At 40.3% G+C, this 17,530-nt stretch overlaps 1 protein-coding gene across 6 annotated transcripts; it reads left to right on the top strand.

Moving 5' to 3' along the window:
* The first annotated feature begins 3,993 nt into the window (after positions 1-3,993).
* Positions 3,994-17,526, top strand: LOC113138034 (uncharacterized). Of its 6 annotated transcripts, none has more exons than XM_026320154.2 (13): positions 4,321-4,429; positions 8,395-8,465; positions 8,809-8,904; positions 9,075-9,143; positions 9,300-9,498; positions 10,760-10,826; positions 15,181-15,285; positions 15,701-15,808; positions 15,925-15,984; positions 16,067-16,183; positions 16,783-16,892; positions 17,009-17,077; positions 17,214-17,526. In XM_026320154.2, exons 2-12 carry the CDS (start codon positions 8,442-8,444, stop codon positions 17,047-17,049), a joined length of 996 nt encoding a protein of 331 aa, XP_026175939.1. In that variant the 5' UTR covers positions 4,321-4,429; positions 8,395-8,441; the 3' UTR covers positions 17,050-17,077; positions 17,214-17,526. The 6 variants fall into 6 exon arrangements, with proteins under 6 accessions (XP_026175936.1, XP_026175937.1, XP_026175941.1 ...); XM_026320153.2 differs by lacking the exon at positions 4,321-4,429 and adding an exon at positions 8,084-8,282 and having other exon boundaries at positions 9,088-9,143; XM_026320155.2 differs by lacking the exon at positions 4,321-4,429 and adding an exon at positions 8,167-8,282.
* Positions 17,527-17,530: the final 4 nt, after the last annotated feature.

The raw sequence follows: 17,530 nt of genomic DNA on the forward strand, positions 1-17,530 counted from the left end.
GTGAGTGTGAGTGTGTGAGGTTGTTTGTCTTTGTGTGTCTATGTGTGGCCCTGCGATGGACTGGTGACCTGTCCAGGGTGTACCCCTGCCTTTCACCCAAAAGAGAGCTGGGATAGGCTCCAGCAGATCCCTGTGACCCCGGTTAAGGAATAAGCAGGTATAGAAAATGGATGGATGGATGGATGGATGTTTAGCACGTTACTTTCTTGAAGTTAGCAATATGATAATTGTAGCAAAGGTGGTGCCACTTTATACAGTATAGTGCACCAACACAAACCCGTTGTTTGTCTGCTTTTCCACACCCTGCCTCACTGTTGAATAACTATTGCTGGGATGTGACTGTGGATCTGCTTAATGACTTCACACATGTCGTGGCTCTACGCGTGAAACAGAAATGCAAAAACTTTTGGAATTATTTATGTATGTCCTGTTGTGTTGCTTTCCCAGGTCTAACTTGGAAAGTGTTGCTTTTTACACAGGGAATTTTACGTTATGCCTAAAGTCAAATGTTCTGTTCAGATTCCTCTGTCATATTTGATAAAAAAAAAAAAAGGTTTATCATTTCTGCACTTTTTGTACCTGTTGCCATGACTACATATTTGAGATATCATTGGTGTAAACAAGTTTTTTTCCCCTTATATAGGCCAGCCTTCCAGATAGTTGTCTTTGAATACTTATATACATATATATATATATATATATATATACACTTATGTTACAGCTGGCCAGGCAACTGTTTCCAGCACAGGCTTTGCATTTCTAAAAAAGATCAGAATTTGTCTTTTTTATTGTCAGAACTCAAAAAATATTTATACTGGCCCTAACCATCTTCGGTACAAAACAAATATTTTAGCTCACATGGCAATGCAAGAAATCTGAGACATTTAAGAAGCCAGAAAGTAGAATATAAGAACCTTATGATATTTGTACTTGTTTTATACTATTTGTATTTGTTTTTTGTTTTTTTGTTTTTTACTTTATCTTATCTATGTTTATTTTGCATGCCGTTATTTGTATTTTTTTTAATTGCACTATTTAATGTTTAGTGTTTAGAGTTTATCTGAATGCACCAAGGGTCTGAAAGCAACAAAATTTTGATTCTCTGCATGTGCTCTACATGTGGCAGAATTGACAATAAAGCAGACTTTGACTTTGACTTAAGAGAAACAACTGGGGTGTTGATGCATCACTAGGGGTTGCCTCTCCTATCTTATCCAGATGTTTTACTGAATGAGGCCTGTTTCACCTACAGGAGCCACAGTAAACTCAGACCCCGAACCACCAACACTTTTGGCACTGTTCAGATCACTTGTCCTCTTTAAGGAAGTATCAAACTCAGACCTTCTATCTGTATGTTCAGAACATGGAGGGAATACACATTGCAATTAAAAATCACACTTTGACTGGATAATGGATTCAACCTTGACTGTAATACTTTATTAGCCTATAGTACCTAAATATCAGGCTGCTTCTCAAAAATGTCAATATTTTTCAGTGTGAGTTGTTAGTATCATGATGTTGGTTTCTGTGTTATTAATACTGGAAATATTGGGCACTAGTGTCATACATCAGATGATGCTGTATTTTAGTAAATGTAAGGTATATTTGTGTTGATTGAAATGTGAAGATCATGCATTCCTCATCCATGTCTTGTTATTTTCTGTTTAAATATATGTTATTGGTCCTGGTGGCCTTTCACACAAAGAGAGCTGGATAGGTTCCAGCAGATCCCAGTGACCCTAGTTAGGAATAAGCAGGTATAGATAATGAATGAATGAATATATGTTATTGAAGCAAAGATGAATTTAGGTGAAGTTAAACAAATATAAAACCTACTTCACAGTCAAGCCTGATAAGGAATGCTGTTAAAATAAAAAAAAAGATACAGACCCAGACCGTGAATGTGGAGTAGAATAAAGACTGTCCTGATGCAAAGTAAGTAAGTCAGAATCCACTTCAGTTTTCTCCATTTTCTACAGCCTCTCTTATTCAATAGTTGCTTTACCTGTTGTTCCACCAACTATATGAAGCCTCTTACATTCAGTAAGGACAACATAAACACTGGTAACTGCTGGTTCTTAGATAATGCAGTGCTGTTTTGTCATAGTTGGTGGTCTGCTTAAGTCTTAAAAATATAGCCAAGTGCGTGACCCATGTGCTGATTTTATCCCAGCATTGATTTAAGAAGATGGCAGCATGGTGGGTTGGTAGTAAGCAGTGTTGCCACACAGCAAGAAGGTTCCTGGTTCGAAAAACCTGGCAGGGGCCTTTCTGTGTGGAGTTTGCATGTTCTCCCCATGCTTACATGGGTTTTTTCCAGGTTTCCTCCCACAGTCCAAAAACGTGTATTTCAGTTTGATTGGTGATTCAAAATTGCCCATAGGAGGGAGTGTGAGCGTGTGGGTGTTCGTCTATATTTGGTCCTGTGATGGACTGGTGACCTGTCCAGGGTGTACCCCTAAGTAGACCCTAAGTAGGAATAATAATGAATGGATGGATGGATGATTTAAGAAAACAGTAGCCTGAAAGCAGAAATTAATCCCGTCCTATGTTACTGTCCAAGGCATGAAATCTCTTTGTAGTAACCCCATTTGAACTGAAAAGTGTTTTCAGAAACATTTTGCACACACTCAAGGAAATAAAGTACCCAAACAATAGGACAGTGTGGACACTCAGACCTTCCATGTCTTGTAACTAAAGATGATAGCCTGCTTAATGTGTTAACAGTCAAAACACAACTGAAAATAGTGTATGAGCAAAACAGTAAGATTCAACCACGTCATATGCTCAAATTTAGTTTATTGTGTAACTCTGAATTACAGCCTGAATAGCAGGCAAGTTTCCCCATATAGCCTATTAACACATGGATCCAGGGGTGGGACCTCTGTCCTGTATTATCAATTCCAGACTGCCACCTGTTGGACAAACTCAGATCACCCAAACTTCAGCAGATGGTCTTTAACCAATGACTATACTCGTAAACCAATGAAAATGATATGAATAAAAACTAAAATAATAATATAAAATAAATCTTTAACTATAATTTTCTTGTTTCACATATTACAAGAACATTTACAATAAAGAAATTAGTACACAACACTAAAACACAAAGTAAGAATTTATTGTAAACAGATGTTTCACAGCTGTGTAGTTATTTTAAAAACATTTTAAATGCACATATTTTGTAAGAAATCATTTCTGGGCCCCCTAATAATGTGTAAGTGGCTTTAGCCCACACACTGATTATCCATAGTCTAGACAGTATGGATGGAATATCAAGGCAGGGACAAGGCAACCCTTTTCTGTCTATCAGAGGGAACCCAGCCACTCAAATAATTTATTTATTTATTTTTTTGTTCTTAAGAAAAAAATCCTTTCAAAGACCTTTCAGGAGTCCAGAGGTCTTCTAAATGTTCCTGCTTAGTGGGTGTGTTTTAGGGAAACAACATTTTACATAATCGAAGATAGCTATATCACAACATAAGACAGTGCAGTTTCCTCTATGAAATTCAATGAAAGTGAATCACTGTGGTGTGATGCTTTATTGCATTGTTGTTGCATCAAACTGCATTCATTTTATTCAGGTTTTATCTGGGAGATATGCGTGCAAGGGATATTTGTTTAATATTTATATTTCAAAGATAAATGACTAGTCAATTAATGAGGAAATCATATTCAGTTTAAGCATCATCATCACTGTACTGGCGCGAATACCTGCTCTGCTAAATTTTGTCCCCTAACAATCCCTGACTACATTTCTTTCGTCTTGCGCCGTGTTCAGTTGTGTGTGGGAGCGATGCCGATGTGCACTCTGTGCAAGGCTGTGCTGGATTTGCCAAGATAACTCTTTCTCTGTTTTACACAAAGAATTAGTCCGGAATCTCATGGATCGAGGTCTAATTTCAGGGGGCGGGTCAATGAACGAGGAATAAACCAATCAGAGAAACAAAGGATATGACGCAAGCAAAGCGACAGATAAAATAAACAAACCTAGCGTTAATCCAACATGGCGTGCGGTGAAGTAGAGAAGCTAGTGAATGACTGTTGTCGTTTTTGTTGTAAAAACATGAGAATACACGGTGTTATCACCAGTTCTGTGCACATTTTTGAACGGAGCAAACAGAGAAAGCCAGTTGTAGAAAGGTTTGCGAACTTGGGACTGGTATTGAGGAACGTTAAGAACAAGTCAGTGCGGATGTGTAAGGTTTGTTTAAATCTGGTTGGACGACTGGAGCGGGACTTAACCGTTTTTAAAAAATGGCAACAAGACGAAGAACATATAAAATCAGGGGACTCAATAACACCAGCTTCATCTGAATCAGCTGCCGAGAAAAGAAAGCGCTTAACACCGTCTGAAACACCAAGGGCAATGAAAAAGATTCGCCGTAGCCCTTCCCCTCAGGCGTCTCCAAGGCGAAGCGTCACACAGGTAAACTTAACTTGTACACTTTTGTTGTTGGCCCAAAGTAGGCTTGTTGGTGTGGAGGTTGGGTAGTATAACACAACTCCCCTTATTAGAAAAACACAGTAGCCTTTGAGTCTGGCTAGTCCGTGAAGCAGCGTTAAAATTGGAATACAGCACTATTGCGTATTGCATATTCAATTCAATTCGACTGTATTAATCCCCAAGGGAGGAATTCAATTGTCAGGTCTCTTCAGATTAATTGAATTATAGTTTATCTGTCATAGACTGATTGGTTGTACAGTCTAATGGCCATAGGGAAGAAGCAGTTCTTCTGCTCACTGGTCTCACTGGTGTCAGACGTCCACTGTCTGCTTTCTGTGTTTCAAAAGCTCAATGTAGGGGATGATTCAAGTTGCTCAGTATAGCATCCATTTTTTTCAAGTAGTCTACAATCTCTTTCTGAAACTGTCCCCATAAAAAACTGCAGCATAAAAAAATCTAACTAACAATAACTAAAAACTTTTTGTCTTTTTGATATTTAAGTACTTATGCTGCTTTTATTTATATATATATAAATTTGTACATCTTTATCATTTGCACACTGCTGCTGTCTATTCATTATTTCCACTGTTAGAAATACTATTTCCACTTTTTATACTATTGATTTTATTCTTTCTTTTTATTCTATTTTTATTGCATGTTGTAAAAGAGGTGAGAGAAAAGAAGCAGCAATTTGTCTTTGTCCTGTAAATATTGTGACTTGTTAACAAATAAATCTTTGAATCTTTGTTAAAAAAAAAAAAAAAAAAAGAGAGACAATTTTGCTTTCCTTACATACTTCTAAGTTATTTCTGTACTGGTGAAGTAGCAATTTTTATTCAATGTATAATAAAGATGTAGACTCATACATTGTTTACCTATTAACAGATATTATTTTAAATAAAACTTTCAGATTATTCTTAATATTCAATGATAGACCATTTATTTAGAGGACAGAGAAATAGAAATGAGTTATAATCTCAAAAAGGCACAAACACATTTAAATGTGTCCCTGTACAATAACTATTCAATGAAGCATGTATATACAACAACCAATAAGATTTATTCAGAGCATTCTACAGAGGTGACTCCTGATTCAGAACTACTTTGAGATGTGGGTTCCTGATCAAATATTTCCTCTTCATCAAAGTATCCCATGTAGTCTTCATCAGGCAGGAAAAGCCTTTGAGGAGGTGAAGTAGTTGAACAGCTTTCAATATGATCAAATACCTCATGTATTATAATGATTAGTAATATTGTGTGCATGTTGTGATGTGAATACCGGGAGGTGCTTGGTGATGATGGTGGTAATTTAAGTCAAATACTTTTGTGCTGTGCTCTATAACCAAAACCAGTGCAAGCTGTTGTGTGTTTTCATGAAATAAATTACTTTGGTATTGCTCCAAGAGGTCCCTTAACAGCACCTTATCTTCCTCTGTCACTTCTCTGCAAATAGCATCTGCTGAAATCTCATTTTTGGGCAATTCATACACGGGTCCTTACAACCCTCTGGGTGCCATAGGCACATCGAATGGTGCAGCCTGTCGAACCTTCTTCAAAATGACTGTACAGTGCTTTTTGAAAGCATGTACTTCTGCTTTCATTTAGCAACCCCTTAACCTTGTGTGCTGTTTAATACAATAAACTACAGCACAGATGTGTGCCATCTCTGCCTACCCTGCCAATCTCCTGAATGATAGCTTCCACATCCTTTGGTACACCATAGATAACCACATGTGATATGTTGGGAAAATGTAAACCCATTCCAAGGGCAATTGTTGCTACAATAACTCTGCAGTTGGCCTCTCTACTAAATGATGACAGCACTCTGCTCTTATTCTGTGGCAGTGTTTTGCTATGAAACATGCCAATGAGCAGGTGTTTAAGCTTGTGTTCAGGATCCCTGCCAACCCAACAATCTTTACCCAATTCTGCTTTGATGTAGCAGAAGACTCTGCCAACATGTTCAGCAGTAAATAAGGACTGGAGACATAATGAGTCCCTTTTTTTTCCTTAACATCCAGTCCAAGGAAGGTCCAAAAACATGACTCAATCCAAACCTGATGTTGGTTCTGTTGAGAATTTCTGTCACAATGGTTGCATTCTTCAGAAGTAACACAATTGAATTTCTCTATTGCAGGCATGAACAATAATAATAGCAAATGCCAAATAAATTACATGGTAATAGCTGATTAGGATGACACTAGTATGGAGATGGTTTATTTATTGGGTATTGTGTATTTATTCAAAATATTTTTTGAATAAAAAGCAAACACTGACCATCACTCCACTTTAGTAGAACCTGCCATTTTGGACACATGTAGTGACACTTCTGGGTGCTAGCTAGAGGCGGAGATGAAGAGCTAGCCAGAAACTCAGGTGAGAAGCCAGCCGGAACCTCAGGTGAGAGGCTGGCCGGCGACTGAGGTGAAAAGCTGGCTGGAGACTCAGGGGAGAGACCTGCCAGAGACTGAGGTGACAAGGTGGCCAGAGACTGAGGCGAAGGGTTAGTCAGAAACTCAGGTGAGATGCCTGCCGGAAACTCAGACGAAGGGCTGGCTGGATACCGAGGCGAAGAACTCACCAGAAACTCAGGTGAGAGCCCTGCCGGAAACTCAGGTGAAGGGCTGGCTGGAGACTGAGGCAAAGAGCTGGCTGTAAACTCAGGTGAAAGACTGGCCGGAGACTGGAAGGGGACCTCAGTGGAGACGCTGTCGTTGGTGCACTGAGGTTCTGGGATCTTGGGCGGAACCTCAGCGGGGATGCTGTCGTCGGCACACTGAGGTTCTGGACTCTTGGGTGGAACCTCAGCAGGGACACTGTTGTCAGTGCACTGAGGTTCGGAAGTCTGTCTCTTGGGGCAACGGCTACGCCATCGTCGAGGCCATAAGGCAGGCGATCCTGGTGATGGGTCTGGTGACCCTGGCTGCGGCACTGGAGACTCTGGCCAAGGTGGCAGCGCTGGAGGCTCTGGATGTTGCAGCTCTAGAGGTTTGGGTTGCTGCGGTTCTGGAGAGTTTGACCGACGCGACAGCGGGGATTCTGACTTCTCGGACCGGGACTGTGAGTGCTCATCCTGCAGTGGCTCGGGAGGCAGAGGCTCGTCCGGGACGTCTGTTTTGGACAACTGGGACCAGAGATGCTGATGAGGAGCTTTGGCAGGGACGCCGTCGTCGGCACACCAAGGCTGAGGCAGCTGGGAAGAAACCTTGGGTGAAACCTTGTCATCGGCACACTGAGGTTCTGGAATCCTGAGCCAAACCTCAGCAGGGACGCTGTCGTCGGCGCACCAAGATTCTGAGAGCAGGGCTGGGACTTCAGCGGGGATGGTGTCGTCGGTGCACTGAGGTTCATGTGACTGAGAGGGAGAAACTTCAGCGGGGATGGCTTCGTCGGCACCCTGAGATTCTGGAATATGCTTCTTCGGACAGCGGCAACTCCGTTGTCATTGAGGCTGCAGGACAGGAGGTTCCGGCTGCTGCGGTGCTGGAGGCTCGGACTGCGACTGTGGCGCTGAGCACTTGAGCTGCTGCGGCACCGGAGACTCCGGTGGCGAGAAGGCAGCTCTGGACTCCGGCAGCGAGAACGCATTGGGCTCTGGAGTCCGGTAGCGAGAAGGCACTGGGCTCTGGTTGCAGGACCGGAGATGCAGCTACCCCTCTCTGACGACATTGCCGTTGGTGGCGATGCTGCAAGACAGATTCAGGCGGGGGGAGAGAAGACCCAGGCTGGGGAAGCGAAAACTCAGGCTGACGGAGGAGAGACTCAGGCTGACGGAGGAGAGACTCAGGCTGAGAGAGAGAAGACCCAGGCTGGGGAAGAGAGAACTCCTTGTCATGTATGACATAAGATTAATATGAACTTGAGATTTTGTCTTATTGTAAGAATTAATATAACATTATAATCAGTATATTCAAATATAATTAATGATAAAAGTTTTTTTTTTTCAGGTCAAATGTACTATGGACATTATGTACTTTCTGGCTGAAGTCTTTGTATGAAAAACATCGTCAACAATCAGGTGCAACATTTGAGCTTGAAATATTTATTATTGGTCAGCAAAAATAATAATTATTCATCTAAATGAATGTAAGACTTTTTGAGGATTTTTCAAATACCCTCAGAGCATTTTCAGTGTTTGTGGAGAAAACAAATGTTTGGCTAGACTGTGTGACTAGAATGAAATTGGAATAAATGAGGCAGAAAAAGATTTTGTTTACTTTTTGCACTGTGCCGTCAATTTAGGAGTACAACGTGTTCCAAAGTGAAATTGGGTGCAAACTGTCAGGTGAAAAATGTCTGTCAGAACTGTCAATGTGTGCTAAAGTGAAAAAAAATTTTTTTTTCTGTTGTTGTTTTATTAGGCGAAGTCTCCCAGTATAGCTGCTCAAGCCTGTACCTCAGTGGTTTCGGGTTTCAGCATGGACAGTGTGTGGCAATGGGCTTCTGTATTAACTTCAGTAAGTAAGAGTATTCATAGTATTTTATGTTTCGGTTTCATGGTCTCGCATGTGGTTAATTTATGTAAGAAAAGGTTTTTAAGTAAGTATAAAGTAGTAAGTTAGACCTCTGACCTCATTTCTGAAAGTAGCACTTATTTTGGCCTAACAGTTATTATTTTTACTCACAGATGTCTTCCTCAGGTGTTCAGTGCACTGGTGTGGGTACAGTGTCAGCTTCTCCTTCCCAGCTAGTTCCTGTAAGTATAACATGACAGTGACAGCCCTTTTCCTATAAATGAGCAAATCAAGCAGTGTAAAGTAATGTATGTTTGTATTAACCATATTCAGATGAGTTTGTCACATTACTACTTTGTAATTAGTTTCAAATTATACATCTGTCTCTTTTGTCCCAGATTGCGACAGGACCTCTAAGCACATCATTTCAGTCCCCTCCACCAGCTGAAGTTAGTGAAACTTTGTGCAGTGTAGCATCTGTCAGTCGTCTGAGTGATAGCTTCCACCAAGAGACTCAATTAAACTCGACAGCAGCATCAGAATCAGATGATAACCCAGAAGACTTGAACTTGAGTCAGTCAAGGACTATTGTAAATGGTAAATTGTCTTATTTTATATAGCACTTTTCTACAAAAAAAACTCAAAGCACTTTACACTGTTTGTCCATTCACCCATTCACGCACACAATCACCCACGCACACCAGTGGAACAGCCACCAGGGGTGACGTAGGGTTCAGTGTCTTGCCCAAGGACACTTCGACCTGTGAACCAGTGAAGCCAAGCTCTTTCCATTCTTTTTTCTGGAGACACCTTTGCACACTTTAAAAAATGTACCAAGCATCTGCACCTGAACTTCATGGAGAATCAAACTTATTTTGAAATTCAGAAGGCTTAAAACAGTTGAACAGGACTGAGCAGGAAAGGTTGACAGCACTCTTCAAGTGATGGTTGCTGTGTTTCTCATGGTCCGATAATGAAGAACAGAAGTTTAAGTTGTCTGTTTTTTTTAGGGAACTGGATAGATCTAATTGTGTGTATACAGAAATAGACCTTTGTGTACTCACAATGTCAGAAATATGCCTGTGTATTCTTTTTGTCAGATTTGTACGCAGGGTCCTTCTTAACTGTGAAATAGTACATACTATGGACAATGTAATGCACAATGTAAATGCATCAGTAGAGCAGCTATGCATGGATGCTGTTTTGCAAATATTGGTTATTAAATATTTACATTGACAAAATCCTATCTTTTAGATGTTTATGTATTTATTTAGAATCTAAACGTGTGCCTCACTACTGTGTCTGTGCTGTGGTTGGGCACTACTAACATGGCACAGGCTGAGAACATATAGAAATTGTTCACTAGTGAGTTAGCCTATCTGCTGCTTACGAAGTGATTGGGGTTTGAATCATCTCCTATCACTTTGGTACTGTAGTTGCAGCAGCTGTATCTTTAATATATTGGATTGTTGACAGTGTATTGAGATGCATGCTGTTATCGACCTCAGCAGAGACACTTAGCCCCAGGACACACAGACACAAGCCAGATTAGATAACCTCAATCAAATGATTGTATATAAACATCCTTATCTGCACCACCAGTCAAATGGCAGAATAAAAGAAACCCATTTGTACTGTATGTGAATGCTGGGTAAATGGATGTCAGCTGACTATCTTTGCTTTAATCTAGGTTCTATATTTCATGTTACTCTTACTAATTTGCATTAATTGCTAAAAAAGTATTTTAAAATTTACTCTGTAAAAACTCAATATACCATATATCAGTAAGTGAAAATGTAATGTCTAATGTACTCATTGAATGTGTTTAACTTGTGACATTTTTTTTTTTTTTTTAAAGATCATCTGAAGAAAATCAAGGCTGAGATGAGACGAAGGGAGAAGAGAGCTCTATCATCAGTGCCAAGGTGAGACAATGGGAATTAATTTTGCACAGCCAAACATGTTTATCTTGTACTTCTCTATGAAGCCAGAACACAGGCTTTGTTTTGGCACTGAAAATAATATTTGGCATTGAGAAGAAAAATTTGAATTGAAAAAGGAAACACTGGCACTGAAACACTTGTATGGAAAAATATTTTGTTGGTACTAAAGAAAAGTTTTAATATTGGAAAAAGGTTTACTGAAAGTCAGTTTAAATCTTACTTTCATATATATTTTTTAAATTCTGTGACAGTGACAGGCTTGTTCTGATTTATGCTGTTTTTTTTTTTTAGTGGATGTCAATGAAAATTGTCAGGTTTCTGTCACTGTGGTGTAGAGGGGAAGGCTGTGAGGGTAAGGGCTAAGGGACATGGTTATTACATTTTCCGCATATAATTTGCATATTTAGGAATGAACAGCCCAGGACATGTCCATACTCTGCACTGGTGACATCAGCCTGCCCGCCTTGGTGAAGGTGTTTGGTCTGTTGTACACTGTTTTTGTCAGTGTAGTCATCTGCCTGAGATCATCAACGGTGTGGTATCGCTACCAGCCTCTTGCTCCAGTCAGCCAACACCACCTGTATTTGCTTTGCTTCTCGCTGAAGGACCCCAGCATAGAACGGTGCATGTGCTTTGGACACACTTGCTTTGGAGTGAGCCCCTTCATGAAGGTATGCAGGACCAACTCCTCCCCAACCACTGTGGGTAACTCAGGATACTCACGATGAGCGTGAAGCTGCGTGTCTGCTTCACTGATGGCTACTGTCCAAGCCAGCGCTTCAGCAGCATGGTGAGAGCCTGGAGGTCCCATAGCTCCAGTGATGACAGGTCCAGAAAGATTTGCATTACCTCCCCTTCCGACACCAGGGCCAGGTGGGTGGCCGTCTCGTCACTCTCCCACCCACCATGGCAGGTCACCATCTGCACTTGGACTCTAGGGGTGTCGAGCCATTATACTTAGACACCTTGGCTGCTGTCCTTGGAGCTGGTGGTGGCAGACGGGTCTGGGAAGCAGCCCCCCGGGGCATCCACACCCAGCCACTGTGTAGGGTGGTAGCAGACACAGCTGACTCCATTGGGGTGGTGTGGTGGTACATCATCCCCAACCAGCACTTCTTGGTTTCAGGCCAGATCTTCCCACTGCAATTGCACAGTCAGGTTTTAGACGTCTCTTTGCATGGTCAGATTGATAGTCTGACAACCAATGTAGTGTGTATGTTGTAGCAAAGGAGAGACTCCTGCCTTTGTTTGCCTTCTGTTCCATACGCTACACAACCCCGGGTGCGTAACATTTGTTTTAAACACACAAACACAATTTTCTTTCTGCCCCTCATAGGGGCATTACATTGACTTACATTATTTTCCTTACCCTAACGTTAACCCTAACCGCTACCTGTATAACCCCAACTTTTCACTAACCTTAAACCAAGTCTTTTCTTTAAAATTCAGTAATTCATATGGTGCGGACCTGGTGCCCACAAGGAAGTTGATTCCCAAGGTCATTCAGTCCATTTACATGCACAGTTAATAAAGTTACTGTTATATCCTGACTAGGCCATTTGATTGGACTGTTTTCTGCGTATACAAACATGGGAGGAGAACTGTTTTATCGACCCAAGTATGTTCTACATTGCTAGAAGAGATGGTGATATGCACCTTTTCAGCTTATTAGTCAGACTTGCTACAATAGTAAAACATGTGCCGCATCTTCCTGCTGAGGTATAAGGACCTAAGCCTTATGAGGAAAAGTCATCTCTGCCCTCTTTTAGCAGTCCAACTTATTGTCCAGGTTCACGCCTAGATATTTGCGGAGTGGCACCACTTCGATGTCCGCATCACAGATGTTGACTGGATAAGCAGGGGGTTTAGACCTACCATCTCCTTGGTTTTTAGAGGTGTTTGGTAGGAGGCAGTTTTTGTACAGTAACTACAGTAACTGAAGGCTTTCATCAGGCCCCTGTACTCCTTTCTTTTCATTCCTGATATATGCAACAATAACAGTGTCATCAGAATATTTCTGAATGGAGCAACACTCAGAATTGTATATGAAGTCTGCTGTGTACAGCGTGTACAGAAATGGAGCCAAAACAAACCCTGTGTATCAGAGATGCAGTTCCCCAGCCTGACAAACTGTGGCCTCTATTGTAGTCTTTATTACGTCACACACCAAACATTTGAGTTAGCTAGCGACAAGCTGGTAGCATGTCAAGTAGTGAAAACATGGACAACTTTATAGTTCTGTACATGTCTTATGTGTTGTGTGCTTTAGTTTTTGTACAAATGAGATGCACGCTGTCCCTTTGTGGCTATGGTAGCTTCTTCCTCTGGTAAGCATTTTGTTCATCTTCTGGCTCAAGCCTGGGGTGAGTAACGTAGAGCACGAGCAGAGTGGCTATTAGGGGTGAGAGTATTGAGCCAACCAATCCGGCCCCATAACTTATTTTAACAAGAAAAATATTCTTGTCTTATCAAGAAAATTCACTTCATTACTGTAATTAAAAAGTTTGCTTAAAATGTTTTATTTACAGTAAATCTGTCCTGGGTTTTAACATGCACATCATTAAGTAATTATTATCATGAGATGTAAAAGAAATTGGAGGGAGCAGGAAAAAAAAAGGGAACATTCAATTGTCAGTCTTAGTTAAATGGGTTTTTTTTTAAATCACATTTTCAAAGTAAGCACATAGTTTGAGTTTAGCCGTGTCCAATAGTTTCCCCCCAATTTGGAGAAGCTGTTTTTCTTCTTTAACATGGGACGTAGGAAGATTATTCATATGTGTTTGTTTATAATGTGATTTGCTTAATATGATATTACAAGAGCGGCTAACATGCAATATGTTTGATGCCGGGATGAAAATTGCAGTAACAATGTGTTTGACATGAATGTAAGAGGTTTTGGTAACTTATCATTAATTTGTTAATTCATAGATATGTTAACACTCCACAGTATGTTTTCTATCTTTTGTTCTTTTTCACTTTTATATGGATTTGATGTTTTCAATTGTTTTTGTGCCGTGCAGTATTACCAGAGATTGTATTCAAAGTAAGTATAATGATGGCGTGTGTGTTATCAGACTTGAAACTGGCACAGCTTAATCTTTGTCTGCATTGTCTTCAAATCTGGATGCTGTTTTCATCAACAAATATCTCATTGACAGAAAAGTGGTGTTTAAGATCAGAGGTTCTAATACCAAAGCTGATGACTGTTCATACAGCTTTCTCATGATGTCAGAAAAGCACGCAGGACATATAAAACATGAACAGGCTCAGCTCTCGTCCCTCTTTGTTATGGTGCGCCGGGCTGACACGCGGCCCCGCCCACAGATCCCCAACCTACCCCCCTCTCTCTGGCTCACAATCCTGTTGACCACCGTCTTCCAGAATCACCATAGTATTCATAATTCTGTATTCATTCCCAGTGTGCCAGTGCGTTTTGTTTAGCCTGGGACCATTATTTTCTGTCCATAAACGCTAGAGAGCGGGTCCCCTTTCACAGACTCCGCCATGTTGCACCGTCGTGTTTCTACAGTAGCCCAGACAGGACAAACTGCCGCGGCTCCAGAGAGAAGCTCACCCCTTCGTGTGGAAGTAGCTGCTTGGATATGGTGACGCTTCGCCACTGCTTGGAAGATGGAGAATAAGAAGAACCAGGAACAATCGGTGCTCCGAAAAGTTTGAGAAGTGAAATTTGGAAAAATGGGGGATCATACTTACAATTTATTACAAAAGAAAAAAAGAGAGCGTGAACCCTCGTTAGCAACCAAGCGAAGACGGGAAGAAGCAAAACGAGACCGGGACAGGCGACGGCACAAAAGCAGGATAAACATTAGTGTGGCACTACCCAGGTGGAGGTCGCTGATGAGGGACAAGTGTTACCGGAGTGACGCTGAAGTTGCCTCTTTTCTGCTGGACTGGTAATTTAGCTTGGATTAGCAAAACGGCTCAGTAACGCTAACGCGCTATCACAGTAACGTTACCACAATGGAAGTAACGTAACAATCATAATCGATATCTTAAGTCAAAGCTGGTAGTTTCTCAGACTAGGTAGATTTCTAAATACTTTACACAGATATTTAAATAACCTCATATCGCTACTTGATGCGGGCCAGGAGACGACACCTGACCGACAGCCATAGACATTACAAATGTATTTACCTTTGGCTGTAACGTTAGTTAGATAATATATCTGCTTTACCACACTCAGACAAAACCCACCAGGTAAACCAGAAACAAGTTGGTCTGTAACTCGGGTGCTTTGTCAGGCAAAGGGAACATCTGCAGTCTAGACATTTTCCTAGTGAGGCTTTGTGTCTAATGATATGGTTTGTTTTTACAGTTACGAAAAGAGATCCTCAATATCGACTACCTCTATCGGAGACTGTGTCCAAGAGCTCACTGCACTACCATCATTACTACCTGGGCATGTATCGGCCTCGGAAATGTAAGCACTATTACCCTGCTGTTATGTTGTTCATATCGTATTATAACTTCACTTTTCACTAGCACAGTCCAACCTGACCATGACTGATCATTTGAAATTTTAACCCCAGTGTTTTTAGAGGATCGTCAAGCTAAACGTATCGGCTAGATTTATTTTAATAAAGCTCTAAATTAGCTTTTGTTTTTTTGAACTATCAGAGCATGAACTCAACACCCTTGCATGGATTTTGTATTCCTTTTGTGTGCTTAGGGTCAAGTTATCAGATTTTATATAGACATATATAGATATAGATTTTATATTTTACATCCATTCTTGTTGTGTTCACTGCACGACTCGAATTCGAACTCACATTACTGTCCCCATGCTGGGAGAGCTTTTGAATTGTCAGAAAATGACTTTGAACGTGTGTCTGCAGAGGGGAACAGCACCAGCAAGGTGGTGATGATGATGATGATGATGATGATGATGAGCATCTGTTTAAAACTACACATATGATGTCAGAGGTGGCCTGGCTCCACGACAGGTTAGTAGTGATTTTCTTTTGGGGCTGTGCATTTCAGTGGGTTATGTTGCTCAATACTTTACTGACTTCATTTTCTGTCTATGGCATTGAATGTCATTGTAATTTGTCATTTCCAGTCCTGACGAAATGGAGGTCACCATTGATGAGAATGAGTACAACATTATGAAGAACAGAATGTAATTTTATACTGTATTATACAGCATACAGCATATCGTATATCTGTGCCGCTGTCACCAGCTGTTTTCTTTATTTTAACAGATCCAACTTGGATGGTGATGTGGAAAATGTCAGAGAAACAACTGAACTGAGAGCTGCAGGAGCAGATAACAGCTGCGATGAAGATGTTTACATACCACTAATTATTCAGAAGTATTTGTATGTCTTTGACAGGGTTCATTTTCATGAATGTTTTTTTATAAAGTTAATCTTGTGTACTCTAAATTAACTGATGACAGCTCACTTTTTGCATACTGTATTGTTGTAGATTTCATTTTAAATCAATAGAATTGGTGTTTGCTTTTACAATGCACCATATAATGACAGATGATGTTCTTTGAAACTTAATTTTAAAAAGTATGTGGGGATAATGTTCATTCAGTCTATTGTACAAAAAGCAGACCAAAAGGTGCCATATTATTAGTCATCAAGTTAAGATGAACTATTTTTCATACGTTTACAACTCAAAATAGATTACACAAAAAAACTTTCTATGGCCAATTGTTTTTGATTTAATCAATATGATATTGGAATTTAGAAAGGGCAAATGGCTGAATAAAGAGCTTAAAAACAGTAGCAGAGACGATAAGAATTGTCAGTAATATTATGCATTTATCTGTATTGAATCACTGAACTACACAGCTTTGCTATAACCATAAACACACAAATGATGTAACAAAGTATGTTACTTGTTTTTAATTTGGGGATTGCATTGATGAAAACTAGAAATATAGCAGTAATATATATTTTAATTTCAGGTCCTCCACATCTGAACTTTTACTGGAATGTGAAGAGGAGGAGTTGGAGCCATGGCAGAAACCAATTTCACCGGTTCATCTGAAAGACGAGGATGATGTTGGAGAGTTACGTATGTAACAGTGTATATACATATATATATCGCTTGTCATGAAGTCATGGTTTGTTACATGTGCACTGGTTTTATATATTAATATATGACTTTTTTTCTCCCCTATTTTTTTCAAGGAATTCATTATGGCTGCTCCACCGTTAACGAGCAACACTGAGCCCATTGAGCCTCCCAGGAATTTTACAGTAGGGTTTTTCTAATTCTGTTCACTTTTTTAATGGTTGTGTAATGGGGTATTTCATTTATTTTGGTAATTCTGTTTATATTTTCTTTTGCTTAGTTTCTCTCAAGAGTTTGTGTGTTTGTTTTTGTGTGTTTCAGCTTTTCATCAGCAACTTTTCCATGTCTGCAGAAACAGTAATACCTGAAGCCTATGGTGTGGTCCACTCTTCTGAGATGCAGCAAATCAGCAGCATCCCTGTCTTTGTCTAGTGTACAGATTTCTGCAGTCTGCACCACAGCATCTAACCCACTGCAGTCTGAACAGTCTGGCCAGCTCTTTATTTATTTTTCTGCTTTGCTTTCCAAGTCAAACAAGATCGATTTGGTTAAAAATGTAATACAAGAAAATTGCACAGTTGTACAGGTTTTTGGTAATATTACATAAAGTAAAATAAATTTAACAAGTGCTCCATTGC

Source organism: Mastacembelus armatus, chromosome 3 (genome assembly GCF_900324485.2).
Source record: "Mastacembelus armatus chromosome 3, fMasArm1.2, whole genome shotgun sequence".
In the NCBI taxonomy this organism is placed as follows: Eukaryota; Metazoa; Chordata; class Actinopteri; order Synbranchiformes; family Mastacembelidae; genus Mastacembelus; species Mastacembelus armatus.